General features: G+C 54.2%; 1 protein-coding gene across 1 annotated transcript in view; it reads right to left on the reverse strand.

Moving 5' to 3' along the window:
• LOC125629401 (maestro heat-like repeat-containing protein family member 2A) overlaps positions 1 to 18,500 on the reverse strand; it is a 34,770-nt gene extending 16,270 nt beyond the window's left edge. Inside the window, exons 1-7 of the mRNA XM_075122680.1 lie at positions 18,465 to 18,500; positions 6,729 to 6,843; positions 5,616 to 5,716; positions 3,829 to 3,954; positions 2,513 to 2,592; positions 1,840 to 1,963; positions 1,119 to 1,205 (exon numbers count right to left, since the gene is read on the reverse strand). Of these exons, the coding sequence (XP_074978781.1) occupies positions 1,119 to 1,205; positions 1,840 to 1,963; positions 2,513 to 2,592; positions 3,829 to 3,954; positions 5,616 to 5,716; positions 6,729 to 6,843; positions 18,465 to 18,500 (669 nt within the window). The remainder of the gene's footprint in view (positions 1 to 1,118; positions 1,206 to 1,839; positions 1,964 to 2,512; positions 2,593 to 3,828; positions 3,955 to 5,615; positions 5,717 to 6,728; positions 6,844 to 18,464) is intronic.
• Between the last annotated feature and the right edge of the window lie 7,334 nt (positions 18,501 to 25,834).

Raw genomic sequence — 25,834 nt, forward strand, 5'->3', positions numbered from 1 at the left:
CAGTCAAAACAAATGTGACGTAACGCACTTAGGAAGGAAAAACCCAATGCATAAAAAGAAAGTGGGGGATAACCGGCTAGGTGGCAGGACTGCAGAAAAGGATCTGGGGGTTATCCTGAATCTCACACTGAATAGGAATCAAGAGTGTGATGCTGTTGTGGAAGAGGGAAATGTCATTCTGAGGTGTATTGGCTTGGAGCACTGTGTCCAGTTCTTGGCACCCCGCTTGAAGAAAGATGTGAACAAACTGGGGCCCGTCCAGAGGACAGCGACAAAAATGATCAGCGGTTTAGAAAACCTGACCTATGAAGAAAGGGTGAATGACTTGGGCATATTTCGTCTTGAGAAGACGGAGGGGGCACCTCCTAACACTCTTTGAATACGTTAAGGGCTGTTTTACAGAGGATGGTGACTAATTGTTCTCCACGTACCCTGAAGGTAGGACAAGAAGTAATGGGCTTAATCTGCAGCAAGGGAGATTGAGGTTAAATATTCGGAAAAAGTCTGAGGGTGGCTAAGCACTGGAACAGGTGACCTAGGGAAGTGGTGGACTCCCCATCATGGACATTTTAAAAAAACAGGCTGAACAAACACTCCTCAGGGACGGTCGAGGAATGCTTGGCCCAGCCTCAGTGCAGTGGGTGGAGTAGATGACCTCTTGAGATCCCTTCCAGCCCTGCACTTCTGTGATTCCCTCTTCCCAAGCTCTGGGATCGAGAAGACCAAATATCTGCTGAGGACATTTCCCTCTTTTTGGAGCACAAACCACCCACAGAATCAACTTCCTGTGGCCCCAGAACTAGAACGTTGGAGGAATCTAGCTCTGGGCTCTGGCCAGTATTGGTGGGGCCCATGGTGAACACAAATGAATCCCGGGCTCAGATGAGGCTCAGTGGAGAACATGGCAGATCCCGCCCTCCTCCACCCCCACCCCATGCAGACGTTTTTCAGATATGGCGGGGGCACTTGGTCCTCCAGCCCAAGAACCTTTGTATAGAGCGTACTCTGAGGAGCAGAAGGCATGGGGGTGTCCCATGCTTGGGATTAAATGGAGCTTTGGTCCCAGAGCCCCACCCCAGTTACAGGACTCGTCCCCTTCCTGCCCCATGCCTCCACACCTCCAAGATGTTTTGCAGCACCACAAGGTTGGGCTTCTCATCCTCGCACACCAAGGCCTTCAGCAGCTCATCCATGGTGTTCAGAGTCTGCGTGCAGAGCAGAGGAGAAACCACAGCAAGTGGCGTTACCCAGCCAGGCGACAAACCAATGCCCTGGCGTGTGACACGCCCCAGGCCATGGCAGCCCCTGCTATTCCAGTTCACCCACTCACTTGTACCCGCAGGGGACCTACTGCAAACTCCTCCTGGCAACAGGAGCCCACCCGCTTTTGCTGTCCCCAGGGAGGCCACTGCACACAGTCTCACGCATTAGAAGAGTCAGGAAGGACTCCGCATTTGAGGGGGAGGGGAGATTTCCAGCCAAGCTTCACTTTCCCTGGCCTGTGTGCATCTCAAGCAGCCGATCGATCTCAGGCCTGTGCCCCCAGCCATGCACTGGGGATGAATGTGCTTGTGAAGGGAGTGTCTGTTCCCCACTAATTGCCAGTGCCTGTGAAGGATAAATGCCTACTACTGCTACCCTATGAGGGAGTTACTCCTTTTTCTGCGGCAGTGGGGCTTGTGCTTTGGTACTGCAGGTCCTGAGCTGAAGCGCTGCCAAGGAGCTGTGATCATTACACTCTTATGCCAGCGCCAGGTAACCCAGGGGGCAGGGACACGAGCGACTTGCAGGATTCCCCCTCGGTTTGGGGCGGCTCCTCATGGCTAGTTTGGGGCTTACGTTGTTGTATAGAGCAGCCTCCACGCCTTGGTTGGTCTCTGCTGGAGGCAGGGAGAAGACGCTGGAGAAGCAGACGGTGAGCAGGCTGGATAGCTCCATTCCCCGCAGCAGTGGCTTCACTTTGCTAAGAGAAGAGACACGCGCGGATTGGAGGGCTGAGGCGAGACTGATGCACTGATGTTGGCCTCAGGCTCCCAGGACATGATGGGCAGGCTTCTGGGAAGCTGAGAGCAGGGCGCCAGCGGCACTGAGAGAGAGCCCCCCCGGCGCAGGCTGTGCCACGTGCCAGGGCTCAGCCTGCCCAGCCTCTGAGCCACAGGGAGTCACTGAGCTGCCGGTGGGATGCAGCTGGCACAGCTGGCGGCGACTCCGGTGGCTCCGCTCCGGCAGTGCCCAACTGCCCCTCTCCCCTGGGAGCCATCGCCTGCGGGTCCCAGAGGGGACCGGTCCAACCCCCTCGCTCCCTCCCCCACATCTTCACACGGCCACTTGGAGAGGTCGCCAGGCACCGAAGGATCCTCCACCACCAACCCACGGGTGCCACGTGCCCGGGGGAATCGGAAGACGGGGGAGGAGCAGAGGGGGCAATGCCCTGGAGAACTGGCCATGCCAAGAGGCTGGCGTGTCTGGCTGCACACAGCACTAGCTGGGACTGGGCGGGCAGGCCGGGTACCTCAGCTCCATGACGGCAAGTATCGCTTGCTGACGCACCCCGCTGGTCAGGGAGTCGACGGACTCAAGATCAATCAGCTCCTGGGGAGACAATGTGGGGAAGTGCCAGCCGGGCTCCGAGCTCCCGTAAGGCTCCGGCTGGGGAGCAAAGCGCAGGGCCTGCAACACGTGGCCTCGGCAGACAGATCGTCCTACTGTGGGCTTGACGGTGTGCAGGGCTCCAGCTGGGGAGCGCAGTGCAGGGCCTGTGGTCAGTGCCCCAGCGTCACGCACCAGTGCACTGCAAAGGCTCCATCAGCATTAGCACCCAGGGACTCCACCTGAGATCAGGCTCCTTGTGCCAGGTGCTGCACACACACGGTGAGAGCCAGTCCCTGCCCCAGAGAACTCACGAGCTAACTGGATGAGACAAGGCATGGGAGGGAAACTGAGGCACAGAGGGGGAAGTGCTTTGCCCAAAGGTCTCACTGAGGAACTGAGCCCCAGCCCACTGGACCACCCACCAGCACACGCTGTCCCACGTTCAGGGAAGGGAGGTAAGCTCCGGAAAGCTTTCTGCAGCGCCGCAGAGCAAAGACTTTCCAAATCTACGGAGCAGATTTGTTGCTAGTTCCCTAGTGGGCACTGACTGCGGAGTGTTGGGGCTCTGTGCAGGGAGACTGGTGTATACAGAGCGACCTGGTGATTTGGGAAGCTGGGTGCAAGGGAACAACCTATGTTTCAATACAGTGACATGTTCAGGAACAAAGAACGCAGGCCACACTCACAGCATGGGGTCTCTAACCTGGGAAGCGGTGACTCTGGAAAAGACTTGGCAGTCATGGTAATCAGCTGCACAGGAGCGCCCAGTGCGAGGCTGGGGCCAAAAGGGCTTATGCCATCCTGGGCTGTACAAACAGGGCAATCTCCAGTTGTTAGAGAGGTTATTTTCCCTCGGTATTTGGCAGTGGTGCGACCTCTGCTGGGATCCTCTGTCCAGGTCTGGTGCCCACAATTCAAGGAGAATGTTGATAAATTGGAGAGGGGTCAGAGAAGAGCCACAAGAGTGACTGAAGGACTGGGAAACATGCCTTATAGTGAGAGACTCCAGAAATCAATCAGTTTAGCTTCACAAAGAGAAGGTTACAGGGTGCCTTGATGACAGTCTGTAAGTATCTACACAGGGAGCAAATGCTTGATAATGGGCTCTTCAGTCTAACAGACAAACGTCCAACACGATCCAGCGATTGGCAGTTGAAGGTAGACAAATCTGCAGAGCTCTCCAGGCCAATCACTAAACCCACCAAGTAACATAGCCCGAGTGTGTGTTTTATTCACTTTTATCTTCTCCACAAGGAGGGCTTTGCAGAGAAAAGCTGCCAGGTTTTGTTCTGGGTGCCTCATGAGAGCGGCCCTGCTGATGGTGATGACACGATCCAAGAATTCAAGTTTCTTGGCCTCCTCCTATGCCCCGCAGAGATTAGACAAAAACAGGAAGGTTAGCGTGGAAAGGAGCTGCCAGTGGGAGAGATGTCAGAAAGCTTCCCCCCAGCGCTGCACAGGCTTTGATATGCCGAAGGCCAGAAGGCCATTCATCTCCCAACAGGAGTGACTATGTGGGGAGGGCAGGGCAGCTCTGTGTGAAACCAGAGCAGAGAGGGAGCAGATCTCACAGGGTAGGTGTCCAAAGAGGAACTGCAACATGGGGGCTAAGCATCCAGGCAGTCTTACTGGGGGGCTTGATAGAGTGGGAGGAACATCTGGGTCTGACACCCTGACACCCCAATATTCGCCACTGTCATATAATTAGGATATGTTTGGTACCAAGTATGTCTTGTAAGGTATCAGTCTAAAAGTCTTTATCTGCTAGACACTAATGTCTCATTGGATTGCATGTGCTATCGTTGTATGTGACGTTCTGAAGTTGAGCTGTGTATGTGTTCCTGAAAAACACTGTGAGGTTCAAAACAGCCTTTCAGGTAGAACAGCAAAAAAGCCAAACACTGGCTCCTGGAGGAAATGCACAAGCATTAGGGCTACCCCAGGAACTGTGTGCAATAGAAACCTCCCCGAGATAACGCAACACAACGGGACCTGTTGGACCCAGGTCACAGCAAAAGAGTTTTCCAGCAGGTGGGAGGAGAAGATAAAAGGGGAACAAGGACATCGCGGGGGGGACGGGACGGGACCTCAGACTCCCTGCAATAAGATACCTGGAAACACCTGAGGGAAAAAAGGTTGAACCATGAGAAGTGATGGTCCCAGGCTAGAGAGAGATTCCTAGCCTGTGCAAGAAAACCTGGGAAATCCAAGCTGCAAAACCAAGGCAGCTTCTGCCTTAAGAATCTGCCAACCTGTTTATCACTCGGGAAGAATTTGCTAATGTATATCCTATCTATCTGGTGTGTAAAGCTTCGTTTGTGTGTTTTGTTTATTTATTAGGGTAATCTGCTTTGTTCTGTTTGCTATCTCTTATAACCGCTTAAAATCTACCTCTTGTAGTTAATCATCTTATTTCTTGTTTATACCACAGCCCAGTTTGTAGCATAAATTAGTAACTGGGAGGAGGGGCAAAGAGTTGTTCATACCTCTCTCGACATCGAGGGAGGGGGCGAATGTCTTAAAACCTTTGTTCTGTACTCCAAAGGAGGTGGGCACCAGAGAACTGGGACAAGGCCCTTCAGCTGAGTCTTCCCAGAGCTGATCTCAGTGTCTGTGTCTTTCTGCAGCTGGGTGTGGCCCTGCCTGTGTGTATGGCTGGAAGAGGCTTGTGAGCTGAACCCAACAAGACAAGGTAACGGGGGCCCAGGCTGGCAGAACAGGCGGGCTCAGTGATAAGCCAGTACATCAGGTGGCACCTCAAAGGGGGGCAACCCATCATGCTGGGGACTGGCCAAATCCAGTGGGCAAGGGGCATGGTGGGTGCCTTTTGTAACTCAAGAGAGGATGTTTTTAAGATGCTCTAGTTTAAACAGGAATTATTTGAGGGCAGGTCTCTGGCCTGTGTTATACAGGAGGTCACAGTGGTCCCGTCTGGCCTTAGAATCCACGCCTCATCCGGAGAAGGACGGATACTGCATGTGGACAGGGCAGTAGCTGACAGATCAGAGGAGGGCTCTTGGTACCTGTTCATTGCCCTTGAGAAAGGCGTTGATGTAGTCTAGGGTCTCTTTCTCCTGCGAGTCTGGCCCCATAAAGCAGGAGGCATTCCCAGGAGATGGTGAATCTGATCAAAGACAGAGCAGTGGTAATACCTGGGGCTGCCAAGCTGCAGGCTGGGTGACAGAGATCTTAGCAGAAACCCTTGCCCCCGGCTCCCACCCCAGCAGGGTAGTAGCCCCGATGCACAACAGGGTCTGGCACAGCCATCCCTGGTTTCCCCAACTCTTTGCTGCTCAGCCCAGCAAAGATCCAGTCAGAGCCCTGGTTCCCAGCGGCCACCCCACTTCCCCGCCCGCACCCAGCATGCAGGCTGAGCCTGGGGATTTGGGGAGCACCACACCTCGAAGGAGGCATGATGTCAGGCTATGAGTGGTGTCCCTGCTCTCCGGGCCATTGCTGGAGGGGGCAGAGGGACTGGCAGTGAATCGCTCTGCTCCCCACTGCGGGAGAGGGAGGAGCTACCCAGTCTGCGCGGGATACGGGGACCCAGGGCCTGCCTGTTCTGCTTCCTCTGACTGCCTCTCCTGCCATCGACAGCCACGGGGTGTAAGCTGGGCAGGCCCTGGGCTCCCATCATCAACCCCCCCACCCAAATGCCCTGTGCTGTGCCATGCGTCACCCCCCTGCAAAGGAGCCAACAGATGGGGCTGCAACATCAGGGGGCACCTCATGCTTTGGCCGGCACCCTGCAATCCTAGGCTTAACAACCCAACGTGCACAGAGCATCCCCTTCGACTGGTGGAAAACATCTTCCGACCCTGCAGTGTGACGGATCGGGGTGGGCAATTCAGTCAGTCTCCACCTGATGCTTCTGCTGCCACCCCTAATGCCCCGATCAGATGTAGGGGCTGCAGCTGCTGCCAGCAGGAGGGGCCATTCCCCCCTGCCTGGGTTTTCCTGTCTCTCCATCTCATGGCAGCCCAGAGTTGTACAAAGGTGATGGAGTCTTCTCCCGCCACTGACACCCTGGTCTTGCAACCCCAACCCCCAGAGGGGCCAAGACCCACCGCAATGCAGGGCCATGGCCCCTGCCATTTTTGCAGCCCCCTCCGCCCACCCAGGAGGCACCCACTCACCAGCATGGAAGGGCTGAGGCACACACAGCTCCTGCTGCTGCTGTGGGCTCTTCCGCGGACTCTTCCTTCGAGGAGGTCTCGTCTCCTCCCAGGCAAGGATGGGCTTCAAGGGGACCTTGAAATTCAAGGGGAATTTCAAGTTGCAGTGGGGGAGGTTTAGATTGGATATTAGGAAAAACTTTTTCATTAAGAGGGTGGTGAAACACTGGAATGCGTTACCTAGGGAGGTGGTAGAATCTCCTTCCTTAGAGGTTTTTAAGGTCAGGCTTGACAAAGCCCTGGCTGGGATGATTTAACTGGGAATTGGTCCTGCTTCGAGCAGGGGGTTGGACTAGATGACCTTCTGGGGTCCCTTCCAACCCTGATATTCTATGATTCTATGATTCTATGACCTTGCGGACTTCCTCAGCCATCCTGCAAGAAGCCAGGACAAGGCATTGCTTGTGAGAGATGAGAGGCGACTGCCCCGTTCAGCATCAGAGCCAGTCCACGTATTGCTATTCCACCAGTGCCTACAGCTGCCAGCAGGGAAACAAGCCAATGGATGTGCTCAAAGTCACCCAGGCAGTCAGCAGTACAGGCAGGATTAGAACCCAGGTCTCCGGACTCCCAGGCCCATCCCGCAGGCCAAACGGCCTCCCCCGGGTCACTCCCGCCTCTCCTTCTGCTGGTTCACAAACTGCCCAGCAGACAGGCTGCATCCAACCACTCAGGATTCATCCTGCCCAGGGAAATTACCCTGATCCCTTCCCCCAGGAATATTGGGGCCGTGGCAGGTCCCAGCTGGGGGAGGGAAGCGGGGTGGGGTGCGGGGGGCGGGCTGGTGAGCAGCAGGAGTTGCTCTGACACCACCGTGAAGAGGAAGGAGCAGAAGGCGGGAGAGCGACGGGCAGGCAGGCTGTGCTGGGGCAGAGCTTTGTGGCGATTTCGCAGCTCATCTCTCCAAGGCCTGTGTGGCAGCAGCCGCTGCAGAGAATCCCAGGCCTGATTCCCCCCACGCTGGGTCTCCTGAATGGCCCCTGCCCTGGGGGGCTCCATTCCTCACCCAGTGTCAACTGCTGACTCTGCAGCAGCTGCACGGCAGGCGTCCTAAGGCACCTCTAGTCCTCTCCAGAGCTCAGGGGGACTGTCCTGGCATCGGACTGTCCTGGTGAATGGAACAATGGCTCCGGGCAGTCGGAGAATGCCTGTTCCCCCGGCAACCTCAGTGCCATTCCCTCTGGAAGTGATGGTGTCAGCAAAGGTGCTGGAGGTGGTCAGGCCTCGTGGTTGGAGCTGGACTCAGGAGGCCGGGGCGTGGGTGGAGCGAGGCTGGAGCGAGAGCAGAGCTGGAGTAGGATGAGGGGCAGGGCCACCAGCTACCTCCCGGTCTGGGCACTTACCTGGCCCCACCATGCCAGAGGCTGAGCACACGGGTGTTGTGGTATTTAGGCTCTCAACCCCCCCGCAGAGCAAGGACCTGCTCTCCCTCGTTAGCTGAGGCCCAGAGCGGCGGGGACTCATCTAATCTCATGCAGAAGACTTACAGAGGAGCGGGGAACTGAACACAGCTCTCCTGGGTCCCAGCCCAATGCCTCATCTAACCACCTGTGCCGCCTTCCCGTGCCGTGCCACCAGCCCTGCCAAACCCTCCTCCTTGTCTCCGTCCCCGGCGGGCTCGACTGGTGCGACCCCTTCTGTCGAGCCGCCCCGGGCACCCTCCTGTGTGCATGCCGGTGCCCACTTCCTCACTGGCACTCAGCTAGACCGCCGGCACCGGGGCACTTGGCAGACGTGCGCCGCCCAGCCAGGAGCTCGGGGAAGGCTCGGTGTGGTTGGCGATGCAACGGAAAAGCAGAGGTTGGCAATAGAAGATTCTCCTACCTGGAGTAAGGAGTGGGCAGAAACCTGCGCGTAAATGGGCCACCCACTTTCTGCTGCCGGTGGCGGAGCTGGATCTGCTGGCTCAGCGTTCCCCAGGGGCACCTGCCAGCTCTCGCTCTGCCAGAGCCAAGCCTGGCAGTGAGGGGATGAGGCTGTGCCAGCCAGCAGGGGCGTGTCACAATGGGCAGGCGAGTCACAGACCAGCCAATGTGTGACTCCCCAGCCATGGGATGCCCCAGCCCAGACTTGCTCTGGCCTCGCCAAGGCTTTAGAGCCTGTCCTTCCCCACCGGGGCCATGGCAGGGACCTTCCGCTCCCCACAGTCACAGACATTAGGCCGGAAGGGACCGCTGGGCTCCTCTAGTCCCAGCTCCTGTAGACCCCAGGCCAGTGCCCCTCCGTGCGTCCATGCTATTGGAGCCAGGGGGTCTCTGGATCCCCGAGTGGGAGAATCACTTCCATCCCGGCTCCTCCTTCTCGTGACAGTGCAGAACGGGGATCCATGAACTCTCCCCACCCCCGGCTCCCAGCCCACCTGAGCGGCTCTTTCCACTTTCCCAAGCTGCCGGGTGCTTTGTCCATGGGGTGTAAAATGGTCCCATCACTGCTTCCTCTCCCACTGCTGCAACGACGCAGAAGCTGCTTTAATAGCAGCACCCCCACCCCGCCCAACTGAGTCTCAGACCTTGCTAACGCTCAGTGCCACGGCAGCCCCAGGAGATGATTGCTGCGGGGGTCTCGGCCCGGGGAGAGGCAGTGACTCCTAGAAGCAGGGAGAGCAGCAGCACCGTAGATCAGGGAGGTCTGGCAATGCCAGTGGCTGTTTGGGGTCTGGCAGCCCAGGCACTCAGAGCAGATTGTAAAAGGCCAAACCCCTCTCACCACCGGCTCTGTAGCTCTCCCTTGGTTTCGGTCTGTCTTAGGCACCATCCTGGCCCTCATCCCCCTGGCATCTGAGCACTACCCAACCTCGATTGCATTTATTCTAACTGCCCCCTGCAGGGCAGGGTCTGGCAGCTACCCCCACTGTAGAGACAGGGAACTACAGCACAGAGGGAAGAAAGGACTTGCTCAAAGACAAACAAAGCATCTGTGGCAGAGCTGGGAAATGAACATGGGTCTCCTGGGTCCCAGGATGGCACCTTCTCTTTTAACCTCCTGCCCCCTTTTTCCCTGGTTCAGTGGGAGCTGTGGGAGCTCTCTGGGGCACAGGAGCTGGCTGGTGCCCAGATGGAGCTACATTGCCTATTGCACAGATCTCGCTTTTGCCGAACATTGAAAATGCTGCTCCAACCATACCAGGGCCCGCCAGGATCCTTGCAGCTGGTCCGTGCTAAATTGTGAACTGTGCCCTGGCCTCCCAGAGCGGGGCAATGGGAGAGGGTGGGGCTGGCCCAAGGCGCTGCTGGATTGCGGCTCACGCGTACGGGGTCCCAGTGCTACAGAGCTCTGTGCCGGGGCAGCGCTTTGTGGGGGTTTCACAGCTACTCTCTCCAAGGCCAGTGTGGCAGCAGCCGCTGCAGAGAATCCCAGGCCTGATTCCCCCCACGCTGGGTCTCCTGAATGGCCCCTGCCCTGGGGGGCTCCATTCCTCACCCAGTGTCTCCTGCTGACTCCAGCAGCTGCAAGGCAGGCATCCTAAAGCACCTCTAGTCCTCTCCAGAGCTCAGGGGGACTGTCCTGGCATCGGACTGTCCTGGTGAATGGAACAATGGCTCCGGGCAAGCGGAGAATGCCTGTTCGCCCGGCAACCTCAGTGCCATTCCCTCTGGAAGTGATGGTGTCAGTGAAGGTGCTGGAGGTGGTCAGGCCTCGTGGTTGGAGCTGGACTCAGGAGGCCGGGGTGTGGGTGGAGCGAGGCTGGAGCGAGAGCAGGGCTGGAGTAGGACGAGGGGCAGGGCCACCAGCTACCTCCCGGTCTGGGCACTTACCTGGCCCCATCATGCTAGTGGCTGAGCACACGGGTGTTGTGGTATTTAGGTTCTCACCCCCCCCCCCCCCCCCGCAGAGCAGGGACCTGCTCTCCCTCGTTAGCTGAGGCCCGGAGCGGCGGGGACTCACCTGATCTCACACAGAAGACTTACAGAGGAGTGGGGAACTGAACACAGCTCTCCTGGGTCCCAGCCCAATGCCTCATCTAACAACCTGTGCCCCCTTCCTGTGCCGTGCCACCAGCCCTGCCAAACCCTCCTCCTTGTCTCCGTCCCCGGCGGGCTCAACTGGTGCGACCCCTTTTGTCGAGGCGCCCCAGACTCCCTCCTGTGCGCATGCCGCTACCCACTTCCTCACTGGCACTAGGCTAGACAGCCGGCACCAGGGCACTTGGCAGACGTGCGCCGCCCAGCCAGGAGCTCGGGGAAGGCTCGGTGTGGTTGGCGATGCAATGGAAAAGCAGAGGTGGGCAATGGAAGATTCTCCTACCTGGAGTCAGGAGTGGGCAGAAGCCTGCGCGTAAATGGGCCACCCACTTTCTGCTGCCGGTGGCGGAGCTGGAACTGCTGGCTCAGCGTTCCCCAGCGGCACCTGCCAGCTCTCGCTCTGCCAGAGCCAAGCCTGGCAGTGAGGGGATGAGGCTGTGCCAGCCAGCAGGGGCGTGTCACAATGGGCACGCGAGTCACAGGATAGCCAATGTGTGACTCCCCAGCCATGGGATGCCCCAGCCCAGACTTGCTCTGGCCTCGCCGGGGCTTTAGAGCCTGTCCTTCCCCACCGGGGTCATGGGAGGGACCTTCCACTCTTATACCAATAAAATAAAAACCAGCAGGATCTTATTAAAGGGAAAAAGGCAACATACCACATTTATTGTGAATACAGAAAGAATCATCGTAAGCAGTTAGTTATAGCTATAACATTCCATTCAATCTCATATTTATTCACACATTCATTCATACAAACACACACACACAGGTTCTGCAAGGTTGTTATCATAGTTACCAGCCTTAGAGTTGCTCATGCCAAGCCATTGGCAAGGTGGCCTGGACGTGAGGAGAATCATAGAATCATAGAATATCAGGGTTAGAAGGGACCTCAGGAGATCATCTAGTCCAACCCCCTACTCAAAGCAGGACCAATTTTTTGCCCCCGATCCCTAAATGACCCCCTCAAGGATTGAACTCACAACCCTAGGTTTAGCAGGCCAATGCTCAAATCACTGAGCTATCCCTTCCCCTCCTTGAGCAGGGCCTTGTCAGATGCTCATCTGATGCTTCTGGAAGTTGGTTTGCAGAATCAGACCCCAAAGTTCTCACTTTTTAGAGTCTATTTTTATAGGAATTTCTTCCTATGCCAGTCTATGGGAATTCCTTCATCATGCTGTTGCTGAATCAATCAGCAGATAGCACATTCCTGACGGCTCCGTGCTGCTAGATGTTATCTTGTTCTTTGGTTCTCCCATTCTTGAGGCTGTTGGGTGGATTCCAGTCTGCCCTCCGGGGGTCCTCTGGTTATTTCCACTTGACGCCTTCTTCAGCGGATGGACACTGGATTCTTAGGCTGGCACCTCCCTGATCATTCAGTTATTATCCACACCAAGCATCCATCCACATACATCCTCTATCTCTATTTTAATCACAATTGTTAATACAACAAAAGGGCGGGGAGTCTCTGGGTGCTGTTTCTGTTGTTCGAGTATTGCTTTGAGTCTCTCTCTCTGTGAATTGCTTTGAGAACAGACTCAGTCTTAGAATGTACTAACACAATTAGCAGCTTGCAGGTTTCACACATAGAGGGAGAGAAATAGCACCAAAAACCAAGAGACCTCTTAATTAGTAATACCCTGGACTTTAAACTATTGGGAATCAAACTCATTTGTGATTTTAAATCAGAACTTCTTTAATATGATCCAACACCGCTCCCCACAGTCACAGACGTTAGGCCGGAAGGGACCGCTGGGCTCCTCTAGTCCCAGCTCCTGCAGACCCCAGGCCAGAGCGCCTCCCTGCGTCCATGCCACTGGAGCCAGGGGGTCTCTGGATCCCCGAGTGGGAGGATCACTTCCATCCCGGCTCCTCCTTCTCGTGACAGTGCAGAACGGGGATTCATGAACTCTCCCCACTCCCAGCTCCCAGCCCACCCGAGCGGCTCTTTCCACTTTCCCAAGCTGCCGGGTGCTTTGGCCACGGGATGTAAAACGGTCCCGTCTCTGCTTCCTCTCCCACCGCTGCAACAACGCAGCAGCTGCTTTAATAGCAGCCCCTCCCCCGCCCAACTGAGTCCCAGGCCTTGCTAACGCTCAGTGCCACGGCAGCCCCAGGAGATGATTGCTGCGGGGGTCTCGGCCCAGGGAGAGGCAGTGACTCCTAGAAGCAGGGAGAGCAGCAGCACCGTAGATCAGGGAGGTCTGGCAATGCCAGTGGCTGTCTGGGGTCTGGCACCCCAGGTACTCAGAGCAGATTGTCAAAGGCCAAACCCCTCTCACCACCGGCTCTGTAGCTCCCCCTTGCTTTTGGTCTGTCTTAGGCACCATCCTGGCCCTCATCCCCCTGGCATCCGAGCACTGCCCAACCTCGATTGCATTTATTCTAACTGCCCCCTTCAGGGCAGGGCCTGGCTGCTACCCCCACTGTACAGACAGGGAACCACTGCAGAGAGAGAATAAGGGACTTGCTCGAAGCCAAACAGAGCATCTGTGGCAGAGCTGAGAAATGAACATGGGTCTCCTAGGTCCCGGGCTGGCACCTTCTCTTCCAACTTCCTGCCCCTTCGTCCCTGGTTCAGTGGGAGCTGTGGGAGCTCTCTGGGGCACAGGAGCTGGCTGGTGCCCAGATGGAGCTACATTGCCTATTGCACAGATCTTGCTTTTGCCGAACATTGAAAATGCTGCTCCAACCATACCAGGGCCCGCCAGGATCCTTGCAGCTGGTCCGTGCTAAATTGTGAACTGTGCCCTGGCCTCCCAGAGCGGGGCAATGGGAGAGGGCGGGGCTGGCCCAAGGCCCTGCTGGATTGCGGCTCACGCGTACGGAGTCCCAGTGCTACAGAGCTCTGTGCCGGGGCAGCGCTTTGTGGGGGTTTCGCAGCTCCTCTCTACAAGGCCTGTGTGGGAGCAGCCGCTGCAGAGAATCCCAGGCCTGATTCCCCCCACGCTGGGTCTCCTGAATGGCCCCTGCCCTGGGGGGCTCCAATCCTCACCCAGTGTCTCCTGCTGACTCTCCAGCAGCTGCACGGCAGGCGTCCTAAGGCACCTCTAGTCCTCTCCAGAGCTCAGGGGGACTGTCCTGGCATCGGATTGTTGCTGGCACCCAGCGCCGAGAGGCTGAACAACAGCTGAAGTTGGTTCGTTTCCCGGTGTGATACACCCAATAATCACAACAGGGTGGAGAAGCAGAAAAGTTTATTTGAAGCTTCAAATAGGTACAGGGAGATTTGAATCTCAAATCCTGTACCCAGAGCAGGAAGTTACACAGGCTTTTATACATTCTTTTTCCCAGCATACTTATCCAATAGCAAGCTGCCCCAAGTATCCATATAGCCAGCCAATCCAGTTCACAACTAGTTCCCTGGTTCTCTGTATAATTTGTTAAACTATACATAAAGCTGCTTTATTCAGCATTATTCTTCCATATCTGCCCTGTGTGGCCTTGCTTAGTTTCAGGCAGTCTGACTCTGAAGCATATTGTTGCAGATTCTCAGCATAACTGCTGTGTGTGCCTCCAGGCGGGGGTGGGGGGGGGGTGGGCAAGGACACTTGGGCCTAGTATGCAGAGCTGCTGCGAGTGCCTCCAGGGGGGAGGGGGGGCCAAGGACACCTGGGCCCAGTACGAGGGGGCTTCATCGACACTCGTGGTCTTCCATCCCCTCAAGTTACCTAGTGGCCATGCCCCAGTGTCCCCAACGGGACTGTCCTGGTGAATGGAACAATGGCTCCGGGTAGCCGGAGAATGCCTGTTCCCCCGGCAACCTCAGTGCCATTCCCTCTGGAAGTGATGGTGTCAGCGAAGGTGCTGGAGGTGGTCAGGCCTCGCGGTTGGAGCTGGACTCAGGAGGCCGGGGCGTGGGTGGAGCGAGGCTGGAGCGAGAGCAGGGCTGGAGCAGGGCTGGAGCAGCCGAAGACTGTTGCCAATGTCAGGCAGGAGCGAGTTCCTGGCCCTGGAGTCGTGTTCAGCAGACTGAGCTGCTGCTGTGAGACTGAAATACTTGCTCCGGGAGCCACGGGCCTGTTCCTGGCTTGTGGATTGGCGGGAGCCCGGCACAGGAGGGACTTAGGGCCTGACACATGGCTCCAGGGGGCGCTTGGCTCCGGCCCCGCTGGGCACTGACAGGCCAGGTGCAGGGGGCCAGGCGCAGCACCAGGGAGGACATTGGGGAGGCAGGAGCGCTGAGGTGGGGCTGAGCGGGCAGGTGCTGAGGAGCTGCGGCCGGCTGGCCAGCAGGGAGGAGGAGCAGCACCCAGCTGTGGAGGGCCCAGCTGCAGCTCCACACGGGGCGTGGCCAGAGCCTGGCAGGCGGCTGGCTGAAGTGGCACTTTGTGATCTGGCGCAGGCGGGAGCTGGCTCCCCACATCCGAACGCTCTGCAGCGCCGGCGGATTCACATCTAAACCCGGATCTGGCTTCCAATTCACAGCTGGCCCCTCCCCCCGATCTGGAGTGGCTGAGACTCCAGCGCTCTGTAGAAGAGGCCAACAAATGCCAGCTCCTGGGGTGGGCTTCCCCCAGAGACAACCCCGTGCTGGGAAGGGAGGTTCCAAGAGCCGGCAGCTCCACCACTCACACTCCCAGCTTCCTGGGAATGAGCCAGGAGCAGAGTCCCAGTCCCCGTCCCCTGGCATTAATCCAGGGACTCCGCACTGGGGATGTGCACCTGGCAGCACGCAGCCTCCTGAGAACAGACAGGCCAGGGTGCAGGGCGAGGGCTCCCAGAGAGAAACGGCAGGAGGGCAATGCTGGGAACCCCCAGGCCGTCTTCAGCTCAAGCATGAGGGCACCCCAGCATCCTGGAGAGCATGAATCTAGCTTCAGCTCAGCCTTTATGTCCCCCCGTTCTCTGTGCTAGATGGGTTGGTCTCCCAGAGAGACGAAAGTGCCCATCAGGGCTTATCCAACGTCAGTTTCCCGCTCTTGTGAAAAAAAAGGTGACTTCCCTTACACAGGAGCTGGTGTTCTTCAGGCTGGGCTGGGCCTGTACACGTTCCCCTGTAGGGGTGTGTGCACCCAGGGCCTGTGAGTCGCAGACGTTTGCCAACAAACATTTGCCAACAGACGTTTGGCCCTGCTCTCCCCGTGTGCTCAGGGACCGCCATCAAAAGGGCACGTCTGCCACCTCCCTCTCAAGTCCTTCGCACCTGCATACTGCCAGGGGAACATCCCCATTTCTACTGAGGCCTCAGGGACAGGGTTTATGATGAAGCGGCTGGAGTTGATCTCTTCCCCTCCCCCCCGCCCCCCGTGTTGCACCCCAACGGCTAGCTGGGGATCCAAACTGACACTCCCTGGTTTGAGCCCCTGCCTAGCCAGGCCCTGTTCCCTCCCCCCAGGCAGTTGTTGGTACTGAATTCCTGCAGGCAGCCATGACACACAGGTGCTTGGGGGCTTGAGAGAAGGGCTATCACCAGCTGAATGACCCCTGCCTGTACGGTGGGGACTGAGGCCACTTTGCCAGCAGGTGCCCCCCAAGTCCTGTGCTATCCTGAGTCTGGGGAGATGGGCAGGTTCAGGCTCATTAGAAGGGATCGGCCAGACAGAAAGGCAGAATCGGGTCCCCGCACAGAGCCCCTCTACTACCTGCCTGTGTCCTAACCACCAGGACAGTGGCCAATCCCACCTTCAGGTCAGGTTCCAGCGTCGGGCCCTGTCCATACCCACAGCGTGTGGCACCCAGCATGCGCTGATAGACTCCGGTACATGCTGTAAGTTCACAGACACTAGAAACTGCCTAACACCAGGCTGGGGGCTGGGGATGTGTAGGGTACAGAGCACAGCACCCCCTAAGGCCGGGCAGGAGGGCTGGGAAATGCATATGATACAGAGCACAGCACCCTCTAACACCTGGGCTGAGAGATGGGGGATGTAGGGTACAGAGCACAGCGCCCCCTAACGCCGGCCAGGGGGCCTGGAAGCTGGGGGAATATGTAGGATCCAGAGCACAGCATCCCCTAACACCAGGCTGGGGGGCAGGGAGAGGGGGGATATGTGGGGTACAGAGCACAGCGCCCCCTCACACCAGGACACGAGGTCTCGTCCATCTCAGGGCGGAAATGATCACACCCATCGAATGGGGGATCTGCCACGGGCACTGGCAGGAGCGCGCTGCTTTACATTAAGGTTCTTTGGCTGACGGGCGAACCTCACCCCGCCCTGCGTTTCGAGTGTGAACAGCTGTCGATGGAAACCCAGACGGCAGAGATGGAGCAGGACTAACCGGGGTCACTGGGTCTCGCCCTCACCCCGTGTCTACACTGTACGAGGGTAGGAAATAGCAGGTGCCTTTTCTTGCCCTGATACAATTTTGGAGATGCTGACGCTTGCGACAGCTTTCTCCCTGTGTGGGTTATGGGATCCAGGGGAGCCGTCTGTGTGCTCTGTACAGGACAAGGTGTGTAGATCGTTTATACCTCAATGTATCACTGTAAATACAGTTATTTAATATATCAAATAAAAGCAGAACAATACATCAAAAAGCATCAAAATGAAACAGAGGATTGCTATGTACAGGGGGGATTGCTATGTACAGGGGGGATTGCACGTGACTAGTTAACTGCTCGAGAGCTTTCATCACTGGGTACTTTCTGACAGATTTCTGCGCCCTGTGTAGGGTTTACGTCCCGCCCTCCGTCCCCGTTTCCGGTCGTGTACGTTTTTGGCGCCGTCGGCCCTTTTGAACATTTCTTTTGTATTGTTTTCTGTGTTTGGCCTGGGGAAGGTTGCGTTCTTGTGTTTTGACATATTTAGAGAAAAAGTATGAACAAGTAGAAAGAAAGGCTGTAAGGGGTTTGCGGCTCCCTCCCCGTCCATCAGGGTGGGAGACCACGCCCCTCGCTACGATACTTCCGGGGTACCTTGGTTCAGGGGAAAATTAGCCCAGTGTTAATGGTTCAGGCCTGCAGTCAGGCCGAGCAATGGTAGAGAGTCTGTTTGCCCGGGGCCCTCATTCAGGGCAGGGCTGCTGTCAAGTAGGGGCTCTGGCCTACAGTCAGGCAGGCAGAGCAGCAGAAGGTCCATTTGCCTGGCCCTTGATCAAGGCGGGGCAGCAATCAAGTAGGGGGGCTCTGGCCTACAGTCCGGCAGAGCCGTCGCCGTCTAGAGGAGCTTAGCTCTCTGGCGGGAGAGTCAGCACAACCGTCTGGCGTCCTGATTCAGGCGGGCGCCAGACCAATCAGGCCTCCTGACAACCAGGTGGGGAACCTGCCACTCCTGACGGTGGCGTGGCAGTGGTAGGGGAACCCAGGCCTTCCTGCTCCACTGCGTCCCCACCCAGGGCCCTAAACAGCAGCGGAGTGGTCCGCCATTGGGTCAGCGGGGAAAATCTGATCACAACACGCTGGCCGGCGTGAACCCGATTCAGCTGCCCTGGGCTCCTTCCTACACACCCATTCCGTGTGTACATGGGTTCCAGGGTTGTTGTTCTCTTCGCTGGGGTAGACGGCTAGTGGCAGCCCCACCAGCTCCTTGGAGTCCCCGGCGTCTGGCAGCTCCGGCAGCCCCTCTGGCTCTCTGTCAGGATAGCGCTCTCCATTAGGGGAGCAGGGAAGAGACGTCCTGCTCCTCCAGCAGCTTTCTCCCAACTGAGCTGGAGGGGCGGCCTTTTATGGTTCCGCTTCCTGTCCCACCCCTCTGCTTCCGGCAGGGTGGCATGCGGTGGGAGACAAGCCTGCTTTCTGCAACCCTCCTGCCCCCAGCAACCCACTTCAGCGAGTCCCAAAATCAAATCCACTTACCAGGGGCCTCCTCTCCTCTTTGCGCTTCGCCAACATCCGGGGTAGAAAAGAGCTCCTGGCCGCATGCATCTCTGACCTCCGAGTCATCTTCTGCCTCTGGGTCCCCCTCCACATCCTCGTCCAAGATTTCCTCCTCCTGGCTCGGTCCACTCTCAACTGACATGCGAGCCACCGAAGTATCCACAGTGGTGTTAGCAATGGAGGTGGAGTCGCCGCGGAGTATCATGTCCAGCTCTTTGGAGAACCGGCAGCTCGTAGGCGCAGCACCGGAGTGGCGGTTTGCCTCCCGCGCCCTGTGCTCGGCGTTCCGCAGCTCCTTCACTTTCATCCTAAACTGCCGTGTGTCCCGGTCATCGCCCCTTTCTGTCTTGCATCGTGAAATCTGTCCGTAGGTGTAATGATGCTGGTTCTGGCGGGACCCAACTGAGAGTGCCAGTTCAGGACAAACTGCTTCAAGCAGGGCAGTTACAGCCGAAGGCTGGGGCTTTTCCACCTCCAAGGCAAACCAAACCAGCCAAACAGAGCAGACTTTGGTCTCACCCCACTGGCTCACCACAAGTCACACAAGCAATTCCCTTAGACGCTCCAGTTTCCAATTGTTATGGGGACAAATGGTTATGAAAACCAATACCTCAGGAAAAGAAAAAAGGCTCTCTTGATCCCAAAGGACCAAGCCCCAGACCCAGGTCAATATACAAATCAGATCTTGTCCCAAATCACGCTGTTGCCAATCCTTTAGAATCTAAAATCTAAAGGTTTTGTTCATAAAAGGAAAAAGCTATAGATGAGAGCTAGAATTGGTGAAATGGAATCAATGACATACAGTCATGGCCAAGTTCTTGGTTCAGGCTTATGGCAGCGACAGAATAAACTCCAGGTTCAAATCAAGTCTCTGGAGAACATCCACAGCTGGGATGCGTCTTTCAGTTCTTGGTTCAAAGCTTCAGTGTAGCAAAGTCCCTCCAGAGGGATGAAGCAGGACTGAAGACAAGATGGAGGAGCTGCAGCAGCTTTTCATATTCTCTTGCCATGTGGTCTTTCTTTCTTTGTCCCAAAACAAGCTGTCCATTACGTGGCATGGAAAAACCTCCGAGTTCTGTCCATTGGCAGGTCCCTGCACACCGTGCTGAGTCCCAAGGCTTGTCTGCCTTCTCTCAATGGGTCAATTGTGTAGCTGATGGTCCTTAATCGGTCATCAAGCAGGCTAGGCATTGCATCCGATGAAGTGAGCTGTAGCTCACGAAAGCTTATGCTCAAATAAATTTGTTAGTCTCTAAGGGCCACAAGTACTCCTTTTGAACTTGTCTGGGGTGTCACCCAGAAGCATAGTACAAGTTTGAACCACAGACAGTATCGAGTCAATACTTATAACTTAAAATACAAAAATGACACAAGCATATAGATAGCACAGTCATAACCAGCAAACCGTAACCTTGCCTTAGACACCTTATTGGACCCCCCTTTATACAAGATTTGGTGCCACTACAGGACCTTGGTTGCAACGATGATCTATATGGTCCCAGTTCAAGTCAATAACGTCACAGTAGGTATCATAATTGCTACGTCCGGAGTGCAGCCTGGACTGTACAGCCTCCTCTCCCCAAATGCTGATGAGGTCCAGCAGCTCGGCATAGCTCCAAGCAGGTGGATCGCCTGGTGCGTGGAGCAGGCCTGGCCACCTGGAAAGATGCGCTGCACTCATCACTGAGCAAACAGGAAGGGGACTGTCAAAATGGCAAAGGAGTTTATGGAGTGGGGATGATGGATGGTCACCTGAGGGCCGGGCAGTAGAGTTCAAACCGATGACCAGAGAGGCGAGAGCAGGCATTGTGGGACACCTCCCGGAGGCCAATCGCAGCGCCGTAATCGACCTCGGTGTCTACACTGGCACCGCAGCCTGTAGCCCCGGTGCAGAAAGTTTTTTAAACTGTGCAGTACTTTTTTTTAAAGCGCTGCAACTGCCCTGTTTCCGCGCCCTGAGTGGCGTGGCCGTGAGTACACCTCACCAGTTGCAGCGCAGAAAGCTGCTTTACCGCACTGCAACTTGCCAGCGTAGACAGGACCTAAGGAAACAGTGCCATGACTTTAAACCTCCTGTTTACTGGAAAAAAACAAGGCTGTGTTTTGGAATGGAAAAAAAATGCACCTTTTAAAAATGCAGTAACAGTTTTAACACATGATGAAAGTTATATTAAGCTTATTAAACATTTTAGATTTTTGTTGCATTATCAGACTGCTTTTGTTCTTAAATGTTTCCAGCCCAAGGGCTGAGACATAAACACATGCTTCTGTGTTTGTTTTGGGTCTAGAGGCTGTATTAAAAGTAATACTTTATAAAAGCAAAAAGGCTTTTTCATTTGTACTTTGTGTTTCTAAGAAGACAAAAAGCATTTTAGTAATAAGTTTGACAGGGGCATTTTTGAATTAGCCAGTTTGTTTTCCAAAGATGTCTAGTTACCATTAAGCAAAAGCCAGGGCCGTAAAGTTAATTAAAGGAAATAGGCATGTAGATTTCAAAGCCTCCTGGTTACAGAAATGGGAATGGCCATATCACCATTTACAAAATCTTTTTATTAACTGTTTAAATAAACTTACTATATAAAAGAATACAAAAAGAGACCCAAACCAAAACAGCTTTACCTTTAAATTGTAAAGAAAGCTTTAAAAATCAGGGTACAGTTAAAACCCTCACGTTTTTAAGGTTTGGATTTAGATAAAAAAGAAGAAAAAGCAGCTGATGTGAAAAAGTTCTGACAGAGATAAGGGGCTTGTTCTGTTTCCAACATACACACACATACGTTCTTCTTCTTTTCTCATGTTTTTCTGAAATGTAAACCAGGACAAACAAGTTTGCTTTAGGCCTGTCATAGAAAATCTGCATGAAGCAGGATTTAAAAATAGCTGCCTTCCCCTGTTTAGCTCGCATGTCCTGTGACCAAAGTTGTTTCACTGTAAAGATGGCCAGAACATATATGAATTTAAAACAAACAAGAACCCACAGCAGATTGCTTTTCGAAAGACACCCTTTGAACTTCTTAAGAGTGTAAAATAAAGAAGCATCTCGGGGTTAAAACCACAGGCAGTTTACAAAAGTAATTTGTTAAAGTTAAATTAAGTTTTTATTGACTTAGGGATTTTAATATGATTTTTTGTTGCATTATCAGACTGTCTTTGTTTCTAAATGTTTGCAGTCCGTGTGCTGAGACCCAGGTACAAGCTCTTTTTTAACTGTTTAAATGGACTTAATATATCAAAGAATGCAAAAAGAGAAAGTTGGGTTTTTTTGGTTACCTTGAAATTGTAAAGAAAGCTTTAAAAATCAGGGTACAGTTAAAAACCTCATGTTTTGAAAGTATGGATTTCTACAAAACACAAGAAAAAGCAGCTTATGTGAATCAGTTAGCTTTTTTTTTTAAACCAGAGATAAGGTATTTGTCGCCCCCCCTCCCCCATTTTTCTTTTCTAGTGATTTTTTAAGTGTAAATCAAAGGCCAAATTTGACCTATTTGAAGCAGGCCCTTCTGCTTTTAAATTTTTTTTCCAGCAAAGGCAGAGGATTAAAACTAAATGTAAACCTAAGGGGCTGCCAAGTTTTACTGAACACTAGTAAGATCAACACCTGTTTACGGGAACGTTAATGGTAAAGAGAAAGCAATATTACCATTCACAATCTATTTAACACATTTGTAACCCTTGAAATGAACTCTCTTGTTCTGTAGGGAAATAAAGAGGCCCCTTTGTAACACGAACTGGTTTAAGCTCTTAAGAAGGTGTCTACACTGCCCACGTGAAATCGCTGCCGCGGCTCCAGCTGAGGAGGGTGTTTTTTCACACCCCTGAGCGGGGCAAGTTTCAGCGCTGTAAGTGGCAGTGTAGACAAGCCCTAATTGAACTGTGACATTTTAAAACAGGGAACACTCTCTAAAAACCCCGGAAATTATTTTTGTTGTTTGTCAGCCCCAGTGGGAAAAGTCCCATAAAATTTAAAAGGCCTTAAAGCCAATGGGGTTATCTATCTGTAAGCAGTGTCAGGATGAGCTCCACCCTGACATCTGGTGGTGAGGTGTGGCAAGTTGTGGAAAAGAACTTCAGGGGCCAATCTCATTTGCATAGGCACACCCACCCCGCCTAGAATGAGACCATAGCTGCCCAAATGGTCACTTTGGCTGCTGTGGGATCCCCAGTGTCTCTGTTATTGGGGCAGGAAGAATAAATTGTTATTACCCTGATTATGGGAACTGTGCTTGGAACTGTACGTGGCCTTTTGTTATGATGGAGGGATTCACCATCAACTAAGTAGCACTCGCTAGGCAAGGGTCATGGGTTCCAAAACTGTGTGAATGGAGAGAGGCTGGGGACAAGTACTAATACTTGGTGGTGAGGGCCTTACATGCTAATTGCACTTCCTCTTCTCTCCACTGTGGAATATCAGAGCTAATTTTGATTTCATTAGAAGTCTAGTTATAGGCTGCTGAGCTCATTTTGGGCTGACAGTGCACCAGCACTGGGGCTCCCCTACTACAAGCTGAATTCACCTAAGAGCTGAAATCACTGAGTGTTGTGTTAAGTAGTGGGGGAGCCAGAAAATATATTGTGGAGCAGTTGGCGGGCCGGCTGGTGGAGCAGTTTGTGGATGGCAGGAGCTGCTTGTGGGCCGTGGAGCTGAGCGAAGGAGTTCGTGGAGCGACTGGCGGAGCGGAGCGCAGCCGAGCGAAGGAGTTCGTGGGGCGGCTGGCGGAGCGGAGCGCAGCCGAGCGAAGGAGTTCGTGGGGCGGCTGGCGGAGCGGAGCGCAGCCGAGCGAAGGAGTTCGTGGGGCGGCTGGCGGAGCGGAGCGCAGCTGAGTGAAGGAGTTCGTGGGGTGGTCAGCTTCAGATCATGTAAGGTGCCTCTTACCCCTGTCCCATTTCCACCCAGGTTGGGAGGTAAAGCTCCGCAGATAAACTTTCGAACTCTGGGGCGGCCCTGACCAGGGACAGAGACTTTTGGGGCATTGGACTTTTGGGACTTTGAGTGATTTGGGGTTGCTGGACTCAAGAACCACAGGGAAAAGGGCATGCCCCAATTTGCTTGGGGTGGGTTTTTGCTCATGGGTTTTGTTATGAATCCTGTTGGTGGTGTTTCCCAAACATAATGCCACATTGTTTCTCTCTGTTATTAAAAGGCTTTTGCTACACTCAGACTATGTGCTTGCGAGAGGGGAAGTATTGCCTCTTGGAGGCGCCCAGCGGGGGTGGTATATATTTGTCCCAGGTCACTGGATGGGGGCTCGAGCCGGTTTGCATTGTGTTATTGGAATGGATCCCCTAGATATTGAACCCGGCCCTTGTTGCTGCCAACTCTGACGGGCAGAAGGGTTACATATCTATCTATCTATCTATCTAGTGGGAAAGGTGCTTGGGGCCTGTTTTTTTAGATAAGAATAAGGCAGTTAAAGGGGGTGGGTGATGAGGGGAGGGGCGGGGAGGGGAGGGAGAGGGCTCTTGTTTAAAAATCTTGGGTTGATAGGATTGGTTCAGGAAAATGCATTCTATGATGCAGCTGTAGAACAGTTTCTGATTGGTCTGCCCGAGAGGCAGAGATAACCATGCTGGGGGCTGTGAGCCTTGGGAGCTCCCTCTTTTCCCGGGGGCAGCCGCAAGGGAAGAATTAGTAGGGGAAGCAAAAGTGGATGGGAACCTGGGAGGCAGTGACCATGAGATGGTCGAGTTCAGGATCCTGACACAAGGACGAAAGGAAAGCAGCAGAATATGGACCCTGGACTTGAGAAAAGCAGACTTTGACTCCCTCAGGGAACTGATGGGCAAGATTCCCTGGAAGAATAACATGAGGGGGAAAGGAGTCCAGGAGAGCTGGCTGTATTTTAAAGAATCCTTATTGAGGTTACAGGGACAAACCGTCCCGACGTGTAGAAAGAATAGTAAATATGGCAGGCGACCAGCTTGGCTTAACAGTGAAATCCTTGCTAATCTTAAATACAAAAAAGAAGCTTACAAGAAGTGGAAGATTGGACAAATGACCAGGGAGGAGTACAAAAATATTGCTCGGGCATGCAGGAGTGAAATCAGGAAGGCCAAATCACACCTGGAGTTGCAGCTAGCAAGAGATGTCAAGAGGAACAAGAAGGGTTTCTTCAGGTATGTTAGCAACAAGAAGAAAGTCAAGGAAAGTGTGGGCCCCTTACTGAATGAGGGAGGCAACCTAGTGACAGAGGATGTGGAAAAAGCTAATGTACTCAATGCTTTTTTTTGCCTCTGTCTTCACGAACAAGGTCAGCTCCTAGACTACTGCACTGGGCAGCACAGCATGGGGAGGAGGTGACCAGCCCTCTGTGGAGAAAGAAGTGGTTCAGGACTATTTAGCAAAGCTGGACGAGCACAAGTCCATGGGGCCGGATGCGTTGCATCTGAGAGTCCTAAAGGAGTTGGTGGATGTGATTGCAGAGCCATTGGCCATTATCTTTGAAAACTCATGGCGATCGGGGGAAGTCCCGGATGACTGGAAAAAGGCTAATGTAGTGCCCATCTTTAAAAAAGGGAAGAAGGAGGATCCTGGGAACTACAGGCCAGTCAGCCTCACCTCAGTCCCTGGAAAAATCATGGAGCAGGTCCTCAAGGAATCAATTCTGAAGCACTTAGACGAGAGGAAAGTGATCAGAAACAGTCAGCATGGATTCACCAAGGGCAAGTCATGCCTAACTAATCTAATTGCTTTCTATGACGCGATAACTGGCTCTGTGGATGAGGGGAAAGCGGTGGACGTGTTGTTCCTTGACTTTAGCAAAGCTTTTGACACTGTCTCCCACAGTATTCTTGCCAGCAAGTTAAAGAAGTATGGGCTGGATGAATGCACTATAAGGTGGATAGAAAGCTGGCTAGATTGTCGGGCTCAACGGGTAGTGCTCAATGGCTCCATGTCTATTTGGCAGCCGGTATCAAGTGGAGTGCCCCAAGGGTCGGTCCTGGGGCCGGTTTTGTTCAATATCTTCATAAATGATCTGGAGGATGGTGTGGATTGCACCCTCAGCAAGTTTGCAGATGACACTAAACTGGGAGGAGAGGTAGACACGCTGGAGGGTAGGGATAGGATACAGAGGGACCTAGACAAATTGGAGGATTGGGCCAAAAGAAATCTGATGAGTTTCAGCAAGGACAAGTGCAGAGTCCTGCACTTAGGATGGAAGAATCCAATGCACCGCTACAGACTAGGGACCGAATGGCTCTGCAGCAGTTCTGCAGAAAAGGACCTAGGGGTTACAGTGGACGAGAAGCTGGATATGAGTCAACAGTGTGCCCTTGTTGCCAAGAAGGCAAATGGCATTTTGGGATGTATAAGTAGGGGCATTGCCAGCAGATCGAGGGACGTGATCGTT

The sequence above is a fragment of the Caretta caretta genome, chromosome 23 (assembly GCF_965140235.1).
Source record: "Caretta caretta isolate rCarCar2 chromosome 23, rCarCar1.hap1, whole genome shotgun sequence".
Lineage (NCBI taxonomy): Eukaryota > Metazoa > Chordata > Testudines > Cheloniidae > Caretta > Caretta caretta.